The sequence below is a fragment of the Agelaius tricolor genome, unplaced genomic scaffold (genome assembly GCF_023055355.1).
Source record: "Agelaius tricolor isolate 1412-34295 unplaced genomic scaffold, bAgeTri1.0.p SCAF_1, whole genome shotgun sequence".
Lineage (NCBI taxonomy): Eukaryota > Metazoa > Chordata > Aves > Passeriformes > Icteridae > Agelaius > Agelaius tricolor.
Genome location: NW_027269261.1, coordinates 22,392,523 through 22,418,215, shown reverse-complemented (window position 1 = coordinate 22,418,215; position 25,693 = coordinate 22,392,523). Strand labels below are relative to the sequence as shown.

Genomic DNA, 25,693 nt, shown 5'->3' with positions numbered 1-25,693 from the left:
AAAAATATCTTACAGAATTTTTTTCTTGCAGAAGTTTTCTGTTTCTGGTATTGTTAGGTGTTTACTTCTTCACCATTGATTTTCTACTGCATTGTAACAGCGTTTGTGTGAATTTGTAGATTCATTTAGCTGGCCCATGCTGCTGTGCTTTGCTGAGGGAAGTTGTTTTCTTTCCATGACGTCCAATTTTGCATGTAATGAGCCAAGAGCCCTAATGCACCCCCAGTGTTGCTCTGAAGACTTAGGAAGTTTGGTGAGCAGTTTAATAGGGCCTGATTTCAATGTTCCCACTCACGGTGGTAGCATTGCTTTTGCCTTCTTTCTGCTTGCTTGTTGCTCACTCTTTTGTGCAGCTGCTCCTGTTTGTACAACTGAAACGGCAGGGTGGGCAAGGCACGGAACCAGTCCAGCTGAAAATTAGCCCAATGATGTCTTTTCTTTTCTTTCATGGGAAAAATAAGCTCTAAAAGCTTTGTTTGTGATCTTGTGAGTATGTGTGTGTCTTTTTAGTTTTATTTTCTTTTTTCTGATACCGCATGGGCAGGAGCTATTTACTTGAAGAATTTCTGGAAAGAATCCTGCTTTGATACTTTCTTCTGGGATTATTTTTTTGCTTGCTCTAAGTATAAATGAATTTTGCTTTTGTATTCAATGTTTCTTTTGTCCTCTTCAAAGGTTAATGCCACAGAGCTGTCACAGGTGGTTCTTATTTTTCTGGTCATGCTGTTATAGCAGTACTGTTTCTTGAACTTGTCTTCCCAGTCCTTTTTTCCCCCTCTGTATAGCTGTTGCAATATCTGTTCTATTCTCCTCCAATTATTACTGTTAACCTCTGCCCTTTTTCTTTTGTAAACTTGTAACTATTTCAACAACAAAGTGATGTTGATATAAAAAGCTAAAATAAGTTGCGTGCAATTGTGAAGGATGTGAATTTAAGGTAGCAACCCAAGGGTTTTCTCCTGAGAAGCAAATCTCTTCAGGTGAACTGTGGGATTGTTTTTAAGTATGTTTTTTCTAATTGGAATGTTTTGGGTGCTGAGTAGAGAAAAAGGAATGATCATACGTTTTAGTAAATGAGCTGCTTCCAGCTCTGTTTACCTCTTGAATCCAGAAGGAGATGAGACCCTGTCTGCATGGAGTTACTTCAGAGGAAAGCTTCAGTGTCTGGTAGCAGGGCTTCACCATCTCCCCTACACTTTGTCTCCTCCATAAATGGCACCTTGGAATTGAAGATCTGTTTGGGGGCTTTTAGCAATACTTTGTTTACTACCCGCTCATATTGTGCGTTGTTCTTGAGAATACGTGAAGATTGCTCAGCTCCTTACAGGATTTGGGCCATAATCAAGGCTGACACTGACTGGCATATTGTCAAATTGTGCATGTATCATTTATTGTCAGATAACACTGGACATCCGTTAGTGTCTCTTGGCTAATCAAGAGTGTTGCCTCACATATTCTTACGATGAGAGGGCGAAGGATTCTTGTCGTAGCTGCCAGCTTTCATCATCCGAGCGGATTGCAGAAGACGGGACTCTAGGGACAATTGAGAATAGGAAGTTTGAAGATTTGCTATGTTCTCCTGAAGCATTGGAGTGACTTTCATAGACTCAGGGCATTGTCTCCAGAAGGTTGCTTTTGTCTCGTTTGTTTTCTTTCGTTGTAGTTGTTATTGCAAAATAAATGTGTGGTTATTTCTAAAGCTGTCAATCTGTGTGTCTGTTCCAGGGCGATTTGATGAAACTGTGATTGAAGAAAGAAGGCAATGTGCTGAAGATCTCTTGCAGTTTTCTGCCAATATCCCTGCTCTCTATAACAGCAAACAGCTGGAAGAGTTTTTTAAGGTTGGTTGGTATTTGCAGAAGTATTTGCTTCTTACTGACATGACTGAAGTGTAGTGCTGATTCTGCTTTACTTTATAAACCACGGAATGGCAGTGAGCTGCTCTGACATGCTTTGTGAAGGGACTGGGGCTTTTCCGCTCACCCTGGAAATGTGGCTTTAAAAAAATCCCATGCCACACCTCTGCAAGGTGGAAAGTTTTACAGGAACTTCAGGTGAAGAGATTTGAATTTTTTTTTATTGAATGCTGAGCAGAACTTGTGATGATAAATTCCAGTGGGAAGTAATACAAATATTGTCACTGTTCCTATATTTTCAGTAGGTGTTTATAGTTTCAAACCAAAGGAGTGAAGACTGTTTACACTGGTTCCTTATGGTCTTTGTGGACTTAGGTCCACAGCAACAAATTCAGCGTGTAACTAGTCCAACCTGCTGCTTGTACAGTGCTGTGAGAACCAGTCTCCAAAACAAATTTTAGGACAGTACATTGATATGGACTTGCTCTTTATTACAGCTGAAGCAGTTTCTGTTCAATAGTTCCTTCAAACCTCTTTATTTTCAGTAGCTTAGCCTAATGTACTGCAAACTCATAAGCATAAATTTACATGTACCCGTGATAGTAACTCTCTAGAATTAAGGAAATGTTCATCTGGCTGAGATGAGACTTAAGCATATTAATGTGTTTAGTATATTTAAATGATATCTATATGCAAGAGCAAAATTTTATCAAAGCTTAAGATTCTTCACTTGTTTTCATGATGAAGTTATTGCAGTGTTCTTTAAAATACTTAAAATAATGTTCTTTAAGCTTTGGTGTCAATAAATGACTGGGAGACCGAGTTAGACTATTTTACTTTTTGGTTTATTTGCATTTGCATTTTTTCAGTTCTTTGGAAATACTTCTGTGGTTTTGGGTAGTTTTTCAGACCTCTCTTTCCTTCCTTTGCTTAATAAAAGTGTTAGTTTTAGTCTCCCAATGGACCTTTTCTGGCTTTGCAGGGAAATGAATAAAACTAGAAAACCAATGTTTTTTTAGGACAAACTATGTCTTCAAGGGGGGTTATGCAAATGCAATAATTTAGGCTCATTTGTTAGCTGATGTTGTGTCATGCTTTCCTGTAAGAGAGCCTTAGGTTTGGTCTGTCACCAGCTCAGCCTGTGTGCTTTTAGCTCTACCCATGGGTGGTTTTGTTCCTTTTCAGATTTTTGTGGCTGTGGAGAGAGAGACTTGGACAATGAATTCTTAGAAACATCTGAAGGGAGTGTTCTGTTCATCTATGTGCTATAAACTCCAGAAGAATGAGCTGGCTTGTGTGAAAATGTGCTGGGCTGGTTCAAGACAGATTAGCAATGCCTGTTTGTAATATGATTTTGAAAATGGTGCACTTTTGGTTAAAGTGGCATGGAAAGTGTGCACCTGTGATGTGAAGCAGAAATTTAAGGAAGCACTGAAATATTTAGGTGGTTTCTAATGCTATTGTTACTTCTCTTAGCTTTAATTCCTTTCAGGCTTGGAGAGGAATGTCCTCCTTGTATCTTTGTGAAGTCTCAGCTATGACTGAAGTCAAGATAGTGGGTCATGAGTGGGACATTAGTCTGATAGACAGTCCTGTGCTTGGGAGCACCACTGAAGGGCACAGACTACATGTGACACAAGAGATCAGGAGCACTGTTATTCTCTCTCTGTTAGACTTGGGTGTGCAGGTCTGTGTGGTTCAAAATTCTCAACCTGCAGTAGGTTAAATATTTAGATACCTAGTCAGTCTGTGGCAACCAAACATGGCTTAACTGTAAGTCCTTGCTAAATTTTGCAGGCTTATATGGTTTAATTCAATTCATTAACTCTGAAGTAATGGAGCACTCACTGATTAGGAATTATCATTTTGGCTATCACTTCTATACAATGAGAATTTCCAAAGAGCACAGCAGCTGAGTAATTCCTTTGCCTCTTTTTTTTTTCAGGGTGGAGAGGTGCATGATGGCTCTGAGTTGATTGGTCCTGTTGAGCCTCTGTCTGACTCTCTGACTGACAATCTGTCTGACTGCAGCTCTGAAGGTTTGCTTTCTCTTCCCACATAACCTCATGGCATGATCTGTTTTAAAGCAGCTCGTAAATGGCAAGTGACAGATTTCTTCATGGAGCATTGGCCTCCAGTTTGTGTTTGCTTGTTATGGCAAAAATGCTGAGCTGGGATTGGCAAGAGAGAAATTTGGGTCAGCAGAGCTGAAGTTTCATTCTAAAGGTGTAATGCTGACTTGGATAGCACGTGTAGAGTAATTTTAGTGACACTTTTAGGGGCAGTTCACTTGCACTAAATAATAGTAGAGCTGTAAGGAAGGGTCAGTCAGCCCAAATAAATACTGTACTGGAGCTTCTTGCCTGCCTCTAGGCTGAGTCAGTTAAGCATTTCTGTGTACCCTGCAATCTTTTAGATATTTATGTGTTTCTGAGTTATGCTTGGTCCTTGTGATTTCTATGAAATTCTTCTTCAATTCTTAAGTTTTCCTTTGGAATTGCTTAGCACTCATGTATAAATCCACATTATTATACAAACACTTGTTAAGCTTCTTTAGGAGGGGATCTGATCATTCTGGCATAGAATTTGCTTTGATAAAGCAATCCTTGCAGAACAAAACATGGGTTTTGTCTTCTGACAGTGGTTGGTTAATTTTTTTCACTTCAGGTTGTATGACTTGTCCCTGGGATCTCTCTGTGTCAATAACTTTGTTCTTAGTCGTACAATATATTCTACATAGGAAATGAGCTTTGCATTTTATTTTGTAGTACCTTCTATGATGTTAATGAACTAATGTCCCCACAATATTTTGTTCTGTGAAGGGAAAAGTATAGAAGTTGTTGTTGTTTATATATAAAACCATATAGGTTTATGTTTATATATAAAACATATGTTTATATATAAATATATGTGTGTTTATATGTAATTGTTTAGTTGAAGAGGGCAGCTATGATAAATAGCACTAACTAGTGTTAAAGGGTTTTAATGATTTCTGTGAAATTTAACATTTCAGATTCTGACAATGCACTCACTTTACACTGTGCCCTATAAAATAGACTGCTTCTAAAAGTGCTTAATGTGAACATTTCTATTCATTATTCACAAGGGCCTCATTTTTAGCAGAAGAAAACCACTTCCTTTATGTCAGATAAAATACTGAAAAGAAAAAATGCTGTAAAGTAGAAAAATTCTTTGATACCCTTCTGAATCGGCTGGAGGGCTTTTACGGGATCCTTGGAACAGCCATGAGCACAGGAGTTGAACATGCTGAATGTGAATTTTGTGGAGTTACATTTTCTAAAAACCTATGTGTCTTCCAGCTCACATTGTCTTATGTTTGAAAGCAGATTTTGGTGGGCAGGAGGCTGTGGACAGAAGGAACGTCTGTCTGTAAAACCTCTAGATGGCAGTGGCAATACTCGGCCCTGAGTCCTCTCCCTGACTCTCCTCACAGCCTCCTGCCTGCAGCTGATTTTTCCCAGTCTGATTATGGCAGTTAACTGTGGCTGGTTCACTCTGTCACCTTCTGTGGGTATGCAAGGGCCTCCACGTGGGCACTGCTCCTTCAAGCTGTTGTACTTAGAAGTAGCAAATCCATCCCTTAACAGGTGCTGCTGTTTGCTTTTAAGGGTGGGTTGTGTTTTCTCACTTTTATCTGTTCTTTCCAGACAAAGTTCATTTTGCAGAAGGTGTTCACATTAATGGTGGAAGATGCAAATTGACAGTAGTAGGAATGTTTTTGTACCAAAATAAGCAACAATTTTCTTGCTTGTAAAAGGAGTTTGGCAGTTCATGCTTTTGTAGGAATCTGCTTTTCAAGAGGCCAGGTTACCCAGGCTTTCCACCAGTTTTTGGAAACTGTGTTTACTTTTCAGATACCTTTTTCAGACGAGTACAGAGATTTGTGTTCAATTTCAGCATCATTATTCTCATCTTATATTCCTGATAAACAGTCATTTTGTCTTCTCTGTGTACACTGAATGATGTTCAGATGTCCCACTTGCTCATCATAAATCTTTCTATATTAATTAACTTACCAGATTCTTTTGAGAACTTCATCAGGAAGTATATATTTTTTTTCATTCTCTTTTTTCCTCTCTCCTTCTGTTTTACCATGTACACATTATCTTCCCAGAAATAATCTTGTGTGCTTGAGATGTTTCCTACCCCATAAGCTGACTGGAAACCCCATGACTATAGTTGTGTGGTGCCAGCTCTGGGCTCTAAACCTGACCTAAAGAAAAGTTTATTAGCTCAGGCTCTGTGCCATGCTAGCTGTGTTCATAGAGCTTTTGGTCCACTTGGCTACAAGACAAGAGCAAACGTGGTTTTGTTTGGCCTGTAGGGAGGGGAACTTGAGTCTCTGTGAAATCTGCTCTGTGGATGGGCTCTAATTCATCTCATCTGAGTGGCCAGAGCAGCCTTCCAAAACCCACAGCTTTTCCATTCATGGTTTCTCTCTGCACTCTTCTTCCATCAATCAGATCTGCTTTCATCACCTGGTACCTCTAAATGATGTTTAATAAATGCTCAGTTCTCCACCCCCAAATTTGATATTGCTGCCCCTAAATTGAGCAGGTGAATGGCCCATTATTATTATGCTAGTTAATGAATCCTCTGCCCTCCTCCAGCTTTTCTGTTGTTTTTCTTCTTTCTTGCAGGACTGGGGGCTACACAGTTTTCTTCTCTGCCTGTACACTTCCCTTTATGGCCCTTCCATGAGAAGATCAGGAACATTGTCTCCTCTGCACCCTGTCCCTTCCTCTCAAGTAGTATAGTATAGTGTCATAAGTATCACTGTCCCTTGCTTTTCAGACAAAGAGTGGCTGGTAATTTGTTGTCCTTCATGTCTTTTTCCTCTCACTCATGTTAAGGAACTGCTGGCTTTTGGAAAAGCAGTATTTCTACAGTGCCTTCTTACTTCTCTTCCATGAATTGTAAACTCCTGTAACTTTACAGCTGCAAAATGTAAAAGAAAGGTGGAGTTAGTTGCCTTTGAGTCAGCTTCTAGCTGCTGCTATATACTTTTTGAAAATAAGTCAGAATATGTTACTTGGAAACGTGGTTAAACTCATCAATCTGACAATAATATAGGAGAAAGCAGACAGCAGGTTTTAGCTCAGAATTTACTTTCTCTGTGCATGCAAACAGCTAAATGTCTTGACCTTGTTGCCTGTTTTATTGCCTCAGTGGGTACATGTGCCAAGGTGATAAAACAAACTGCTACTTGATATCCAGGTGGCACTGCCAAATTTGTGGCTTGCTCCATATGTCTCATGCAGAGTACTATTCTGGAATGACGTTTTTGAGACTGAAAGCTGACTTTTTTTTTTTTCCCTTGTGTGTAGGTCCCAGCTTTGAAAACTTTCCTGTTTTACATCTCCTTAGCTGTAAATTGTCAGAGCAGAGAGAGATAGGGACTATGGTCTTGCTGTTGGTGAAATGAGGTGGAGTGTGAGGTTCGAATAATCCCCTATCCAAGCAAGGAGCTGTGTTTTGTTTTTTGAATCTTGGAAGCAGTGAGAAATGGCAAACCTAATACCTATTTTTAATGGTGTGTTAACAAATGGGTATCTCTGATAGCCAGTCAAAGAGCAGTTTCATATTATATACTTTTACTTATAGGAGGGTCATGTATTTTCATTCTGATGGCAAAAGTAATCTGTTGTACATATGGGTGTCAGAAACATTTTTGTCCTTCTTTTCAGTTCGAAAGGATTTAAGTGGGCTTGATGATGTGACGCTTACGAGCCAATCGGAATGTGGAGGTGAGATCTGGAAGTTGTCTCCATTACATTTGTGGGAATTAAATCATCAGAAAACCCTAATTGAATGAATGCCTTTTATGGATGATAATCCTTACAGAATGAGATGGTATATATGTAAAATAGCTTTGTTGCCATTTATTCCCAAATAACCATGACAAGTACCTGTGGTTTAGATACTGAAGGTCAGTTTGCAGTATGGGTGTAGTGACTTACAGCAAATGTAAAATAAAATGTGTTAGCTCAGATCTGAGTGATGAAAGAGGTGCTAAGTAATTTATTTTACCATGTGTTAGCAATGAAGGAAGATTATATGTATTACATGTGATCTGAGTACTGCATGATGCATAAGCTGACAGTAACTCTGTGTTAATTCAAACTCCTAATTTACTGTTTTGAGGATACTTCATCTTGCTGATTATAAACAGTGTGTTGGGATTTCTTGCAACAGTAATTTGGCTCCTGTCACACAGGTTTAGTTTTGTAATTTCCTGGAGCCCAATGGTAAGCTGCTTTGGAAGTTTAAGTTGGGTGTTAGATGTTGGTCTCTTAATTCCCAGTACTGAAATGAAGACTGGTTGTTTTGCAGAGTTTGTCATTAATTTTTAAAAATATGTTTCTGTAGGTACAAAAAATTTTTTTAGAGCAGCATTGCAATCAGGGAGTTTCTGTGGGTATTCTGAGGAAACTGCATAAGTGAAAAGAGCTAAATCTTTGAATGGGCTAAGGAATTTTGAAGGCTTCTAAGGTATATGAGCAATCCAGAGTAATGGATGCCTTTCTGACTTCCAGGCTTCTCCAGTGACAGTGACCTGATCTCTCTGACAGTCGATGTAGATTCTCTCGCTGAGGTGGATGATGGAATGGCATCCAACCAAAGTTCTCCCAGTAGAGCTGCTGGCCTTTGTGTTACTTCTGAGCCCCTAGTCCAAAGCACGCTGGCATCTGAGCAGGAGTGGAGCAAACCTGAAGGAGAAAAGGAAAGCCATGGTTTATTTACTGGAAGCTTAAAATCCAAGCCAGGCAAACAAGATTACTTGGAGAAAGCAGGCGAGTTAATAAAACTGGCCTTGAAGAAGGAGGAAGAGGAAGATTATGAAACTGCCTTAAGCTTTTATAGGAAGGGGGTTGATCTGCTTCTGGAAGGTGTTCAAGGTATGGATCTTCTCATGATGTTTGTCTTCTCCTTGGTTATGTTTATGACATTTCCATGGCTAACAGCAGCTTACTGCATTGTAGAGAAGTGATCTGAAATGCAGAGTTACATGTGCTTGGCTTTCATGTACTTGATAGCTATGTGCATGTGAGAGAGAGAGAAACTTTTCTCTCTAAGACTGAATGATAATTTAGGGTCTCATCTTCCAAGTGCCCAGTATCTCCTCTGTTAGAATTGCAGCACAACCTTCAACTTGCAGGTAAGTAGCAAAGTGCTCCACTTTTGCCTCTTTCCTTTTTATTGCCTAGCCATTAATTAATATGTGGCACTTGCAGCACTGTTGAAACATTATTTAATTTACATGGTTAAGTGAGGATTACTTATCCCCATTTTACGCTTGGGAAGAGGCAGACTCAGGTTAACTTCCCAATCACAAAAGGATTAGAATTGCTCTTGTCTCACAGCCTCTTGCTTCTTTCATTAAACTGTTCTCCTTTTCTAGCTAAAGGATGCATAGAAACTTATATGCTTGCATTGCTAGAGGAGAACAGGGGTTTTTTTTTACCTTTTCAAAAGACTTTGGTCTGTCAATATATGTCTGCAAAAGCTGTTGTTAATAGACTGGTTGCAACTACATACAAATTTCTGCCTCCTTGCACTTTGTCAGTAAGGAAGAAAATTTTTTCCTTTCTCTCTCTTGAGAATCTCAAGTATAACCTCATGTAATCTGTGTTTTGTCCAACAGTGGCTTAAAACTATAAAGTACAGGGAAAGATTTGTTCTTTCCTGGAGTGAATTCAGGGTCTGTATATTGTGCTTCTGTCCCACACAGATCAAATGAGTGAGATTAGAATTGTGCCTTTGTTTGACAGCGTACAGCACAGGTGCATTCTGCTGCTCCAGATCTGGACTTAGACATGAATGTACCAAACACACACAAGCAAGAAGCCTTTGCTGCATCCCAGTGGGATGCACAGCAGTGGTCCAGACCTTCTGAACAGTTCTAGCAATGGAAATTACCTGCTGAGCTGATTTAATAGGGCCTGGCAAAAAATAATGGGTAGGTTACTGATGGGAACTAGAGGTGTGAGCCAAGATATGTGCATAGCCTTTGCTTAAAGTGTCTTATACTTTTTGGCAAAAGTAAATCCACCTCTTTTCAAGTCTCAGTGATGTCAGTAGGGTTGCTGCTTTGCTGCTTGTTGTGGCTTTTCAATAGCATCCTTCCTTTCCTTGCCTGTGTTGTCAAAATGTTTTTCATTCTTAGTGTTGAATATGCTGGCAGTCTTCTTTTGGAGAGCCCAGCTATTCTTTCTTTGCAAGTACACTTTTTCATAGACCTGTGGGCCTTTCAGTTGTGATCTTCTGAAGGATATCCGATTTTGTCATAAACACTTCTGTCTGCCAGCCATGATGCAAGGCTGCCATGATGCTGTTTTGAACTGACAGTTCAAACTTCAACTTCAAAAGCTTTCTTTATTAAACAGTTTCAAACCGTTAGGGCATGAAAACAAGTCAGTCTATTACCCATCAGTTTTGCTGTGGTAATTACCGTGTATACTTGAGTTGTGGCAGTGGTTAAACATGTTGGCTTTGAATTCATGGTAATCTTTAGGGTAATATGTTTGCTTTAAAGTTGTGAAAGACTTTTTTGCATGTAGGTGACTTGCTCAACTCATGCATATGGACTTGTTCAGCCAGAGCAGGCTGAATTTCTTCTTTATATGTACCAAAATTTCCTCCAAGGATTTTTTTCTTCTTTGCTGTTGTCTAGCCACTCTTCCAGCTGCCTCAGAAAACTGTTAATCCTTTTCTGTCATCCACTTATCCCTGCTTTTCAGGCTAGGAAGAAATTAAAGGAATTTTAGAAAATTGTGATATTCTGCCTGATTTTCTTGATGTCACTCAGTGCAGTGGGAGTTATTAATAAATTTTTGGTGATGGTTACTTGTGTGATGTGTGTCAGCATTCCTGATGGATGAAGAAACATGTAACCAACACCAGCACCTTTTTCTTTGCAGTCCCTGACATTGTATCTGTATTGCACACAAGAGGGATTAATGGGAACGAGTTGCATTTTAGGTGGCATCTTATCCCTTGGGATAATTGTACACAGGGTGGTTCCTAGCAGCCAGCTGTTTTTTTTCATTTCTCTGTGTTACCCTGCATGGCTGTGAAGGAATATTCCTTCTCTTTTGGGCGTTCACACTAGATTTGGGTAGGTCCAGCTCATTTTGTCCCATTCTCCTTGAAGCTTATGAAAGCTGGCAGAGAGACACTGTTGCCCTCTTCATGATGGCAGGGCTGGTCCAAATGTCTTAAAAATGTGCCATCTCCTGATCTATGAGGACAGTAAAAACAAACAAACAAACAAAAAAAACGCAAACAAAACTTTCTAATCTAGCTGCTTTGTGAAGGCAGTGTGTTTAGCATAAATATGTGAACATTTAATGTATATTGCAGTAAAAACCCGCAAATCTTCTACCTAATCACTTGTTATTTAAACACCCCTAGTTATGTATTTCACATGGATAATAACATACTCCTTTCAAAGATAAGGATGGTGCAATTATTACAAAACGCTTCTGGTCGTCTGCCACTGATTCTTTTGCACCTCTTCAGTGTAAATAAGACTTTGTAACAGCTGAGAGTGAAACACAGTGTTCATCGAGCCTTACCCACCTGTGCAGTGCCGTTGTCTCTGTGTACAGCCTCTGCAGGGTGGGCCGCAGGTGGCTTTTTCCCTGGAAAATGCAGGGACACGGGAATACAGACCTTGGCCACGAGGTGGCGGCAAGGAAATAGAAATTGCTATCCGAGACTTGGAATCGGGCCGTTGTAGCAGCGCACGGAGATGGGGGAAGGAATGCCGCCCATCCTCTGTGCTTCCAGCTTGGCTTTTGAGGCAGAGCACTCGCTCAGGTGCAGCGCCTCTGTGAGCTGCTTCGCTGGGTCTGGGGGGTGAGGCTGTGTCTGGCACCAGTCGCTCCTTTAGGCTCAGCACAAGATCTGCTCGACAAAACCGTGCCCGGGAAAGTTCAGTGCTGCAGGTTTATAGACCTGTGCTGGTTAGTTTGAGGTAGGTAGCTTCCCTACAGGCATTTGAGCACACTTGAGCCTGTTATATTCCTGATGATTTTCCAGCTCTCTGAGCTGCTGGCACCAGTGTTGGGCAAGGCAGGTGTTGTATATTTGAGAAATGGCCATCTTGACTTTGTTTTCTGCTCTGTGCACATGCTCTCAGATGTACAGTGGTGTTAATTATTCTGGGCAAGGTGCACATGTATTTTCTTTTGCTAGTCTCTTCCAGAGTTTAGTACTAAATCCTTTCATGTCCTGTTTATAGTCCTGCCAGGAGACCCAATTTGTGTCCCTTGGGGAAAGCCTGCGTGCTCAGAGACTGGTATATACCTTGGACTCTGGGCATCTGCTCCTTATACATGTCTGGCCTACTTCTGCTCATACTCATCTTTAGTATTAACCAGTTGTCAGTGGGAAGAAGAATAAAATCTTGGACTGGCAGTGTAGCCCTGGAACTGCACCTTTTGCATCTTCCTATTTTGTGTATACCAGAGCTGCCTTGCTTGCAGTGACAGGGAGTAGCTGCCATAATTTCCTTTTCCTTCTGAATATGTACCAATGCTGCTGCTCCTCTGTCTTTTTTGGGCATTGCTGCATGCAGGGTTTGGAAGCTTTTGGAAGACAGGTTGTGTAGGATGGTTCAACAATTCTCTAGGAGCTGAAACCTTCTAGAATTCAAGGTTTTGTGCCTTTTTAAGCATACTGAGTATGCTAACTGATAGAAACTTTGGCTCACAATTATAGCTGTTCCTTTGTTTTGTTAGCATGTCAGAGCACTTTGAGGTCAGTGCATTGCTTCAGGCCTAGAGATGGAAAAAAATGCACTAATCAATAGCAAGCCACCGACTTCTAGCTGGAAGTTAACTCTGTTTTATGCAAAGTAGTGCATTCCCTGTCTTTGGTATGGGGCATAGTTTATGTTAGGAAGAAGCAGATCACGAGGCTGAAATTATGGAGAGGTTTTTTTTGTAATAAAGAAGGAGAGTCCTGCTCCTCTTTTTACAACAGCAGCCTTTCTTTAGTTACATCCATTATGGGTCTGGGCAGTCTGAGGTGTGTGATGAACAGAGTTAACACTGCTGCTTATTGCTGTGTTTCAAGAACTTCAGGCATGTGAAGAAGCAAGAATTCTGCACAACCTGGCCAGCCTAATTCATGTAGAAAAGTACAAGATCTCTTCCATGTGTTTTAGAAACCAAATGTGTTCATTGCTGGTCTGTCCATGTTGCACATTAACATCTGAAGGGAGGCGACCCATTTACTCCGTCGGAGTTTTGGGATGTTTATTTTCACATGTGTAGCAGCTGTGGCTGGGCAGAATGAACATTGATTTAGTTTAGGCAGCATGAACCTTGTTGCATGAAGTATGTGATGCCTCTGGAGTGTCAGCAGCCACAAGCTGTTTTCCAGGTACCTCTGTTTTGTGTTAGGGATCCACAAGTTCTGACTAAGCTGCGGGTGTCTTTGAAAGCAGGCTGTGAATGTCAGTTTTGCGCTGCTCTGTGCTATTTTAATGTTTATCCAGTAAACAGAGCTGGAACAAAAATTACACAAATTACTGGAACCTTGCTAAAATGACTTTGACTTTTAACCCAGAAATGCATATACAATGAAATGCTGGGAATACTTTGGACAACTAGACGATATTTTTGGATATACTGAAAACAAACCAACTTGTGTCTAATTACTGGGATTATGATGGGCTATGATTTGAACTTGTGATGGAGCCAGGGATGCAAACAGGAGCATGCTTGACAGAATGCCAAGAAGACAGTACTTTATGAAAAGGGAAACAGCCATGGCATTCCACCAGCGCATTTCTGGCTTCCTTTTGCTTGTTTGTTGAATGGCACTTGTGAAGACAACTTCTGTTACCACATAGTAGCTATTTTAAATTCCTTTCGCTCGTGAAGGCCTCTGAGTAGTGTTCCTCATTGATGTTAACAGTTTCTGAGCTATCCAGCAGATGTGTCTGGTTGTGGCACTGTCTCTAAGGAAACAACAGACCTGTTTTCTGAGAAGGTGAATTGGGGTGTGAGCTGATGTCTGCAGGGAAACCCTCAGAGTTGTGCTGAACTCCACAGGGAAGGTTGGTGATGGGATGACCAATGCAAGTGTCATTCCCCCTGCCCTGACCTTAGGCAGAGTTCCATTTAAACTGCAGGACTTCTCTCCACCAGGAGGCTGATAAAGGTGTGAGGTTTAGTACATGCTGCAGAGCTTAGGGCCTTGCAATACATGTAAAAGTGAATTGTAGCAATACCTGCAAGCCAGTGTGTAGGGTGTGATGCAGAGATGACTCTGAATGTGGTTACTTAGCAGTGAACATTAATTCACTGTTAAAGAATTAATAAATACATGACCAAGTGAGCCTTAGAAATCTCATTTTCCTTCCCTCTTGGGTCACAGCTAGCTCCATTGACTTGGTGCTGTTCTGACCTTTCCAAGATTTGAGTCCTTCCTCATAGCAGTTCCTTGCCAGGCTGCTGTCTGTGCCTGGCCTCTTTGACAGACATCTCTTCCAGCCTGCACTGCCTTTTATCTCAGCTGTTGTTAGCCACAACACTTAGCTGCAAAGTGCAGGAACCTTTTTTTGACTGTAGCTGTGTGGGGTTTCTGCCTCCCATCAGAAGACCCAGTAGGGCTGCCACAGTTCTTGCAGCATGCAGGGTAGACAGGGCAGACTGATTAGGGTACAGTGCCGCTGCTGTCCGCAGGTGAGAAATTTGAAGTTTCTGGCTGCAGAATTCAATGCCTTAGGCACTGTAGGTGAATTGAGGCAAATTACTGGAATAGAAAAATTGCATAGATAGGTTTAAGGGCATGATGCTGCATGATAATCAGTGCTCTGGTTCTCTCCCAAACAGTTCTTGCATATACAGCTTCTCTCTTTTTACATCCTCCTTTTCTCTTTTCCTGTCCTCTTTTCCTCTTAACTCTTCCAGTATCTTAAAATAGCCTCCTTAGCTTCAGAGCTGTCTAGGACTAGTATGGGTTTGATCTCTTCAAGGCCTGCTGCTGGCTCGTCTGTTTTAGAGATTCTTGTGAGTGCTTGGGGAAAGATACCATTTCCCATAGGAGTATATAAAAGTACATATGAATTGCATTTAATACATAAATATGAGTACTATTAGATTGTCAGGATTTGTGAATCTCATAATTGCATTTTTTTAATCTGCCTTTTTCTTTTTTTTCCCCTGCAGTATACTGTTCTTACTTGAAGGGGTAGGTGTCTCTGTGCCTGGATTCCCTCTGCTCTGAAGCAAGGGATGTTTGTGGATGCTAATTCTAATTTGAACTTGGCCTTTTAGGCAAGAAGTGCAGAGAAGTTGGAAATTTCCTCTCTCTCGTGGTGGTGGCCTGTATAACGTCTTTCCTTGCTCTGACTGTCAGTGTTCTTCCCCTGTTCCAATGGTGCTTGTGTTGGAGCACTTGCTGCTGCTGTCACCATTTTGTTCCCTCCTCTGTGCTAGGATGTCACTGCTTGTTCTTCTGTCTTGAAACACTTATAGTGTAGTTCTGCAGAAGAACATTCAAGAATATTTGTCATATTAAGTCTTATTTGGGTGAAATACCCTACAGTTAAGACTATAAGTATTAGCAGATAGATGGGAAGTTAAGACTTTCCTCCCTGAAATGCTGGGTGCTGTGACCATTCATTTTATTTTTCCCAGGTACATGAAAAGCTACCACCACCTTCTGGATTTAACATGAGAGTTTATCTAGAAGCAGATGTTTGTTGGTTAATATTTCTGGCTAGTTACATTTCTTATCTTCAGTGTTACTGACTCCTTCTTTACTGGTCACTCAAACACATTTCACCCACATCATTCTTCTGTGTACTCTTAACTTTGGCAAATGTGCCAACAATTTTTTTTCTCCTAGAGAGATGTTTACCTAGACATTTACATGACAGGTGTGTAGCCATAGGTTTTCTACAGGATGCAGAACTGGTAACTTCATAGGAAATATAGATCTCTAAGAGTCTCAGGCAACCTGCAGTGAAGATGATGTAAGTAACATATGGACATAATAGTTACCAGCACACTGGAAAGTTGGAAGAAGAATTTGTAGGCATTCACTCACTGTCACAAATTTGTGCTTTAGTGTGAAAGGTGTAACTTTTAAGTGGCTTTTCTTCTTGGTTGATAGAGCGCAGTACTGTCCTGAATCTTCAGAAAAGCAAGAAAGAATGGTTCTCATAAATGTGTTGCATCTTAAATTCTGTCTCTCTCAAAACGTTGAGAAAAAATAAAAAGAGGAAAAAAGATCACTTCAAGCTGTTTTATCATAATGGGCTTAACCTTTGTCTTATTATTTAATATTTACAGGTTTTTTTTCAGCTTCAGAATTTGATCAGCACCTCAAAGTAACTCGCTGTTAATATAATGTAAAGCATACTAGAGCTGATGAGGTAGTGGTCTTATTTCACAATTCCAAGCCCCACCTGCTGCTCAAATCTATAGCTCTTTCCTTGATGCTGCAGTATCCGTCTACCCCAGCACCTGCCACATTTCACTTAAGTAATTGTTTGAAAATTAAAGGTTACCCTCCCTCCTGTGAAAGTTGGTGGAGACTCGTTCCAAAATCAGCAGCTTTTCCCCTTCCTGAAATAAATTTTGGGGTTATAAAACAGTGTCCAAAGTCATCACAAACCCGTGCTGGATTATGAGTCGCATTGTCACTTACGGTGTGCCTGAGCTTTTGTTTGGCTAATATGGACAAAGGAGTCTGCTTCACATGATGTAAGAAGTGTTTGCCCTAAGAAGAACAGAGGTCCTCTTGAACCAATTAGGCAAAAATAACAGCTGGGCTACCCACTAATAAGGAAGGTGCTGCTAAACCTCTTTTCATTGTGAGAAGAAATAAATCTTTTAAGGCTTACTCCCTTGCATTTTTATAGAGAGCAATTCTTTGAAAAATTCAGCAATCCAGCTGGGTGATATGTGCAGGAAGACTGTGAAGAAGATAAAGAAACTTTTAAAAATAAAAAATGGTATTATAGCTGTTAGATTTGGCAATTATAAATGTTTCATTGAAGATTTCAGTATTTAGAGAAAGTTTTACTGTTTAAATTGTTAAGAACGTGGAGTTTGGGGCTGGCACAACAGGCAGTCTCGTACAAGTTCCTTGTAGCTTGTTCTGCAAGAGGATATTCCTTCCTGGAGCAAATCTCTTCTGATATCTTCTTTAAAGGAAGGCAGCCCACATATATTTTTAGTAAGTCTGAGAGAAAAGCAGGAAGAGGAGGTCACAGAGGATTGGGACAGGTAATACTAACTTTATGGCCTTACTTTTTTTGTGAAAATATTCCTGTCCTGGTCACCCACCTACTCAAGTAGGGAGTGCACCTGTGTTGCCCTGACAGATTAACTCTTGCTGAGGAAAACCTCTTAACACCTTGAGGGGGGTGATTTGGAACTGGTCAGGCACAAAGAAAGGAAGGGATATCTAGAATTCCTGGGTGGGTGCTACATATAATGATTTAATGATTTTTTTTTTTTGTACATGTTAGTAGCAAGTGGCAAGTAGAACTATCTTTATCATCCAGAGAGAAACAGATCTTCCCCATGACTTCATCCTGGATCCTTGGAAGAGAACAGTTACACACCAGACCAATTTTGACAGCACTTCTATGCATCTGAGATGTGTTCTCCTTGTAGTATCCCAGATTATTTGAGGAAAAAGGACAGATTTTTGTCCATGGTCTTTACTGACCCAATTTTTTTTATTTGTCTAAGTTTATTGAATGTGGCCCCCTTTCAATAGCTTTTTGCTGTTACGACCTAAGCATTGGTAATTTTACTATATGATAGAATTACAGAAGATTTGATATGTGAATGAGCAGTTAACTGAGCTGAACACTTCAGCATTGAGTTAGCTGATCTCTCCAAGGTATGTCCTCTTCTGAGGTACTGTGAAGTGTGAGTGAAGACTCTGAGCAGAAGACAAACATAAATATTGCTAGTTTTCCAGATGCCTCTGCTATACATTGTGGAAGTACTTCTTCTTTGTGTTTTTTATTCAAATCAGTGCACTATGGGCAAACAATCAGACAAGTCATAGAACTCAGTGGCACAATTATTCCAATATTTGTGGTTTTCCTCTGTCAAACCCTCAAAATCATTTGAATGTTGTTAGGAATATCTATGTTTGTAAATATATTGTAGCTGAGCTGTCTTTAGAAATATAAATTAAAGAACAAATTTTAAATCATTGGCTGCTGTCCTGATATCCTGGCTTACTGTTACTTTGGTCAGTGGGTGGCCTGGTCAGCCTTTCCAAAGCCAATTTTCATTTTAGGATATTTTTACTTCTTTGTAATAGGCAAAGCCTTTGGAAAATGAGGGAGCAGCCTGCTTGTGCTTGTGTGTGTGGATGAAGGCTTATATGTGCAACAAAGTAGCTGTAGAGTTTTTATATTCTGTTTGCAGTAATAGTAAACAGAGCATCTAAAATAACCACTTGCACATTGCAACAAACACATCATCATTTGCTTAAAAAGAGTTATAATTACAGTTGACGAAGCATGGACACCATAAAAAATGCATTAGTTTGGCTTGACACATTAATTACCTGTTTTTGCAGATGTTTTTATATATTGTTGTGTGAACAGTTTACAAAATAATTACAGGAAAGTCATATGGAAAATAAACTAAGTGGGTGGTTTCTCGCCTTAATATTTTCATTCATGTGAATCTGTGTGAGGCACAGCTGCTCTGTAGCAAAAGCAGAGAGAGAGAAATGGGGAATCTTGAGGGGTCTTTATTCTAAGGTCCCTATGATCAGCCTTGCTGCACTTTTATATCTTGCTTTAGCAGTGTAGTTTTTAAAAGTGTAAAATGACATTGCTGATTTAATCCCAGTGATCAGGAGGGGGGAGAAGCTTTGATCCTGATCAGATGAAACATAAATCTTCTAGTATCTAGGAAAATAAATGAAAAATCAATATTATTTTAAGCAGGATGAGCTTTTATGAGCAGTTGTAAAGATTCATCAAAGGCTTTGACACAGTTTAAACATTTCCTGTTTGCTGGCATTTTAAGAAAAATGCCTTTCAAGTTTAAATTGTAATTAGAGAGATACCTCTTTAGATTATTGTGAGCTAACCACAGAATGGAAATAGGAGCTCAGTATGCTCCCACAATATTTAAATCAAAAGTTCTTAACTAGGAATAAATGATTATTCCTGACTTATTATAAAATTAAATTGATGCTTTTGAAAATACATTTTGCTTAACCAAAACCAATATTTCATGGCAAAATGTAACATTGCATTAAAAAACCCATGGAGTCTGAATCACAGCTTTGACATCTGTCAGATATAAGGATTTGTTCTAGTACTGTGTTTTAGTGATTTATTTGGTTTTAAGTGAACAGTTCTATGACCGCGAATTTGGCATAAATGCTAAAGATTATTTTTAGCTTAATGGGGTCTTTACTGTTACTGTCTGTATTTGAGGCTTTTTAAGTAGCATTTACTTGTTTATTAAATTTATATCCTGTATTTATTTACAGATTTTTGTGAGATATTGGCTGTTTAAATGGGAATTTGTATTGCAATGTATTTTTTTACATTTTCTTGGTTAAACTAATGCAAAAAAATAAAAAGCCAAAATCCTATTTCCATGAACCTAATTCTCAATCATCCACCTGTTAAAGTATTCAGAGACTGAACTGTCAATGATCTTATCCACAAATACAATGTGAGAACTTGTTGAATAAATGTTATTTTTTTGAATTCACACCCTTTTTTATGGCTGAAGATTTTAATGAGAGGAACAGCTTGCAAAGGTTATTTAACAAATTACTCGGGAAGGAAAAGTAGAAGGAAAACTGGAATTAATGTCTTGTGAAAGTAGGGAGAACAAAGACAGCTCTGAGGGGACATCCTAGCTGGTTTGCCTTAATTACTGTAAAATTACTGAAGCATTGGAGAAAAGCAAGAAACATCCAAACTAAATGCACATAACTAACAATTAAGCAGTAAGCTTGACTTTTATGATAGCCTTAGACACTGACCTAGCAGTTTTTTAGCAGCTTGAAGGAAATGCTGGCTGCAGAGTTTATTGTTGCTGTGCAGATGTCTTGCTTTCCCCGAGCAGCTGCCACTTGGTGTGTCTGAGAGAACGTGGGTGCTCACCAGTGCATCAGCACGAAGAAGTTTCGTGGTGCTTTCACACTACCTGCAGAGATGAAAGCCAGAGTTAGTCCTGTTTTAGGAAATTGCAACACAGGCTTATTGAAAAAAATACTGTGTATCTACTCTCTTTTGATAATGCCAACTTCAACTTCAAAGAGTTGAGTGATGCTATTTTTTTTTTTTTTTATCCTAGGTGGGCATAAGACTGACAGTCTTATGAAGGGAACTTTCTACCAAGATTTCCCTAGGCCTTTAGAATGAGAGAAATTACTGAGATATTGATAAATATCCATAATATTGTATGCTGAAAGTGCACTGAATTTCTGTCTGTCTCAAACGAAGTGTAGACAAAGGTTTTTGCAGAGCAGTCTTGTGTCTATATTCAAGGAGGGAACAATCACTTTTTCCTCCTGCTGTGAGGTGGATGGTAAAATTTACAAGCGACCACTTATCTCAGAACTTGGAGTAGACCCAAAGTCTCTTCTGCTTACTCTTGATGGAGTCTGGGTGTGATGGTTCTGTGTGTTTGGGTAGTCTCTAGTCGTGATATGAAAGGAATGGGAGTCTCTATTTTAAAACAATCCACCTTGACCCCTATCTTTAATTCTGTCCTTGAAAATCTCACAATGTCTTACACATTGCCACAATTGCCCCCTGAAAACCTCCTGCAGTAATTTCTGAATGCAGGCATTCACACAGTAAGTTCTCTATCAGAAGTTCCATAATAAGCTTGCCCTTTTTTATGAGACTCATTCTTGATAACCCACAATAATCCTGTTTTTTTTCTTATCAGTTACAAAGTTTCTGGTTGAACTCCTTCAAGGTTACACTCGGTTCCTTTCATGGCCAGGTGATCAGTGTCTTACGAGCTCCAGTCTTTGTTAATATCTGTTATCTGCCGTTGGTTGGGGTTTGTGTATTTGTGTGTTTAATTTATTGCCTCTCCAGTTCCTTGCCTTGTCTTTCATGTGGAGTAGCTGTTGGGCAGATATCCTTGCAGTTCCTTGCCCTGTTGAGCATCAGTTTGAGAGGTGCTGGCTTGCACCTGGCAGTGCAGAGCCTGTCACAGTCAAGGCTTTGTTTCTGCAAGTCTTGGATGGCCTCAGTTAGGGCTGGGAGAGACTTTCAGGGCCATATCAAGTCTCTACGGTCCTTCAGTCTTCTTCTGGGACAGTTGTCCCTGTCTTTTTTCAGCATAATAATCTCATTTCTCTGTTATAACAGTTGTGTCTCACAGTCTCTTATCTTTGTTGGGTGGTTGAGGTTGGTTGGGTGTTGCCATCACAGGTTGAGTCAGTTACAGCAATACACCGCTCAGGATGTGAACGCCTAAACCAAACTGAAAGCTTCAGAGTGAATTCAGTGTTTGTGTGGTGCCATGTGGTTCTCACTAAGAGTTAGGGTAGATCAGAAATAATACATTGGTTGTTTAGCCATCTGGAAAGTGAAGTAGTTGGTGCAAGTGCTTATTGCTCTCTTCCCGTGTTACCCCAAGACAAGAGTCAAGGAATGTCTAGCATAGAAAAGCTGAGAGCAGGAGTTCTTACTGCCTCTCCTCAGTTGCCTTCTTGCTTTCAATAGCATTTCTAGACTTCATGTATAATTAGGAGAGTCCATACTGGACACCTGATGTCTCAATATGACATGAAATGAACAACACTCACATGCTGAGATGTCTAAGGCAAAAAAGCACGTTTATTTTTGGACTTTGATATTTATAGAATTCTAAAAGTAACTATGGATTGGAGGACGAAATTGCTACTTCTCCGACCACACTGGTCAAACTAAGAGTCTATTAATTCTCTCCTCTTCTAGAAAGTAGTGCAAAATAGTTATTATTTACATGAAAAGTGCGTGAGAAACTCCATTAAAAAATGCAAACATCAGAAGGCTTAGAAGAACAGGGCGACAGCCTGAGGAAAAAATAAGTTTGTTGTTTTGTTGTAATGATCTTATTCTGTCTTTCCTAATTGATTTCGCATTTTGGAATGCAGGGTTTGGATCAGTGGTTTGTTTCAGTTCTTATCTATGTTACTATAGGAACATATACCAAATAACAGAAATTTTAGGAAAGGCTTTTGATTTACTGTAGTCTATAGCAAGGCTTAATTTGTTATTTTTGTAGAACTCTGAGATCACAGTACTGGATTTTTAGAAGATGTGTATCTTTAGGTTTGATTATGAATAACCCAAAGGAAATCAAAAAGGTAGACTCAAAGTAGTCATGTGCTTTGATTACTTAGTACCTCTCTCTTTATAGAAAACATGACTTTTTTTTTCTCCATTGAGGTGAATCAAGTCCAACTCGTCGAGAAGCAGTGAAAAGGAAGACTGCAGAATACCTCATGCGTGCTGAAAAAATTTCCAGTCTCTACCATAAAACCTCTGAAGATGCATCTGTTTCTATGGTAGGCTTTAATTAATTTTTTTCTGAATTAATTTTTTTCAGAATTTGTTATAATTAAGTAGCAAAGCATATTCTAGCTTAAGGTTCAAAAGCTGTCTAGAATTTCTCTTTTGGGAGGCTGGAGGAGTATTTTGTGTTTCTGTTAAGTTGCCATTCTTTCTGATTCTTCATAATTTTACGAGGAGTGCTTGGTTTAACACAGGACTGCTTTTCATATGCTTTCCTACTGCTCACGGTTGATGATGTAGACATTTTTCATCATGCTGAAGAATCTAAAGGTAAAGGAAAAAACCACTCTAGAGTGTAACATTTCATTTGACTTTTCCATGAGAATGCTGGGTGGTCCTGTGGGGAGTGAGAATCCTGTTGGTTTCTTTAGCCTAGCACATAGTGAAGTATCACAAGTGAGTCAAGCACAGGGTAGTGGGGATCAGATTAATTTTCCACAGAACAAGTCTGAAACAGAGCAAAGGTTCTTCCTGATCCTTTGAAATGTCTCTCTTGGATATGCTTGTGGGATCAGTTCCTTTTTGATTTTTGAGAAGTTTCTGTGCTAATTTCTTGAACAGAACACCTTCATCTGTGCTTGTACAACAGACAAACAAAGCTTGTTCTAAGACACCCTCCATAAATATCTAACTTGCCCTTCCTTAAACAGTTCCTTTAGGATTTATCTATTTCTACTTTAGACTTTTACTGCAGTCATGTTAAACTGTGTTATTGTCAATGACTGCCCTATTGCAGTAAGTATAAAAGCTGCAAACTTCCTGACTCTCTAATATCAAGGGATAACAAAAGGGATAGAAGATTATTGCTTCTTACTTTGCACAGATCTAAAAATGCTTTAAGGAGACAACTGCTGCAAAAATTGGAAGCCTTCTAAAAGCTGTCTATCTAATAAGTAAATTTAAAAAGCAAAGACACTGATTTTTTAAGGGTAGATTATTTCATGTTGAGAGCCCACAAGTACAATTTTGAGGATGTTCCAAATGGGATATATTTTGTGAGGCTTGGAGTCTTGCTGTTGCTATGAACTGTACTTTGAACAATTTAATATTTTGGACAGATACGAACTCCTACTAGGTATTCTTTCTTTGGGTCAAACACCCCTGAAAATGGGGAAGAAGCTATATTGAATGGAATCCTCAGTGTGTTTGGAAACTGAAGAACAAGAGAAAAAAATCCACGAACAACCTATTTTTGCCTTTTATAAGTTTAAAAACTAACTGTGGTTGAGAAGGAGGAAGAAATAGGTTGCATTTTTCTGTGTGAGCTTGAGAGGTAAAGTATTTCCTCTTTTATGCTGTACTGAATAAGACACATGCCTTCTTTGCAGATCCAAAGAAAAGCAGATTTAATTGGGATAAGACAATAAAAAAAAAGCAGATAGAATAAAAAACCATTCTCCTTCTGTGTTGAAACTCAAAATTGACAAATCATGGCAAATCTTGTTTTCTACAAAATGTTGCACCTGGCTGATTCTCCTGTTTACAAAAAAGGCCATGCAGCCATGAGTTAGCCTTGTTTTTTCCAAAAGTTTGTACATGTGTTCTAATGTCCTTTATTTGCTGCTCTTCATAATGCATAAACTTTACTTTTATCTTAGAATTTTGGAATTTGCTGATATTGAGGGCGGATGGGTCATGCTTATGGGTCATGATGGTTGTGTTGAGGACCAGCTTGTTTCTTGTTCATAGCTGAAAGTTACTTGGGAGAAGGACTTAACTCCCAAAATTATTGTGAAGGTAGTGGTAGAGACCACAAAGAATTGGCATGCTCTGTGCTTTTGCTGAATGTCTAAGGAAAATGAGGAATGTGACTGTTCCCACGTGTTGGTTGCTGAGCAGGCCTGAATTCTTGCACTTAAGTTACTGCTTATTATTTTTACTTCCCAAGATAGTATATATTGGAGTTTGCATGAATTATTCCACTCCATATGGACAGTGATAAGTGCATTGGAAGAACCTCCATCTATAGGCAGTGTGATTCTTGGGAGATACCAGTGGCAACTTGCAGATACTTTGTGTCCGTCTCCTAAAGACATTCCGTGCATGATGGGCACAGTTAGTGCAGTACCTGGACCCCTGTTAGGAGTGGCAGAGTGCAGTTTTGTTATGGAAAGCATGGTTCACTGCAGGGAATGCCATGGGAGTGGGGGTGCTGAGACCATTTGCACCTTGGAGGAAGAGATCTGGCTAGTGAGTGGGCATGGGCATTTAGGGCAAAGTGCTCTTGTTCATGACCTGTGTCACGGGGCAGAACTGCTTTGTCGCCTCTGTCTGCCGGAGGTGGTTTTGTGTTTCCTGTGGTGCCCTAAACATGGAAATTTACCTCCTTCTCCTCCATCAGGCCAGAGAACTGTCCATCAAGGGAAGGGGTAAGCTCAGAAGTGCAGGTTCAGTTATTGTCCTGCACTGCTCAGCCTGTCAGATCTCCCAAAGGCCTGGGATGCCAGCCATGTGCTGAGCTACCTGCAGCAGTCTCAAAAGACTGTGCCCACTAAATGTGCCCTTTGCCATCTGAACACCAGGTGAAGATAAGGCACAGAGCCTGGCTTTTCTCTGGGAGCCCAGGCAAGGAGGAAGTGAGCCATTCTTTCGTGGCTGGAAATGCCAGGCCCTCGCCTCTTCCAAACCTCCCTAAAGAGGCAAAAGTCTGGTATTTTAGAGCTGAGAAGCAAAATTGTCTTTGATGTCATGGAAACTGAATGAAGAACAACTACTTTGTTACTTTTCAGCAGTGCAGCTCTCAAGGATAGCCTCCTTAGCAACCACCCTGCTGCTTGCAAGTTCAAGTGGTCGAGAGAGGAGCACAAGAAGATGGTATTTGGAGAATCCTTGGCATTGTTAAAGAAAGGTTTTGGGTAGAGGGCTTAAAAGAAAGATAGGGAACTGACTCAGATGTGCCCTTGAGCTGGGGACTCATCTGAGTGTCTTGTAAACATTGAGAAAAGCCTTGTGTGACCCATAAGAGTAGATGTGGAGACAGCTTCTGGAGCTTTTAAACAGGCAAGTGAACCTTCTGGAAAAACAACCTGCAGCAAATGCTGTCCTCTTCTTCTTCCTTTGGTGCAGCACAGCAGCCTCAAGGGCTGTGTCTTGGACAAGTGCTGCAGAGCACTGTGTAAGAGCAGCACTGGGTCATTTTGCAGATTCTCGAGCTGCATTTTCTCCTCTGCCCCCTTTATTAGTAGTGTTTCTGGGGAGCCATCTCCAAGCCTGAGTGGGAGCTGCAGCAACAGCCTCTAAATCCCACTGGCCTGACCATCAGAAAGCTGGAGTCTTG

The 25,693-nt window shown here is 40.0% G+C and overlaps 1 protein-coding gene across 3 annotated transcripts in view; it reads left to right on the top strand.

Annotated features, from left to right (window-relative positions):
• RPS6KC1 (ribosomal protein S6 kinase C1) overlaps positions 1 to 25,693 on the top strand; it is an 84,647-nt gene that overhangs the window by 14,435 nt on the left and 44,519 nt on the right. For all 3 annotated transcript variants that reach the window (XM_071426259.1, XM_071426251.1, XM_071426269.1), the window contains 5 exons: positions 1,726 to 1,841; positions 3,802 to 3,895; positions 7,565 to 7,624; positions 8,414 to 8,776; positions 22,291 to 22,409. In XM_071426259.1, the coding sequence (XP_071282360.1) occupies positions 8,485 to 8,776; positions 22,291 to 22,409 (411 nt within the window). In that variant the 5' untranslated portion in view covers positions 1,726 to 1,841; positions 3,802 to 3,895; positions 7,565 to 7,624; positions 8,414 to 8,484. The remainder of the gene's footprint in view (positions 1 to 1,725; positions 1,842 to 3,801; positions 3,896 to 7,564; positions 7,625 to 8,413; positions 8,777 to 22,290; positions 22,410 to 25,693) is intronic.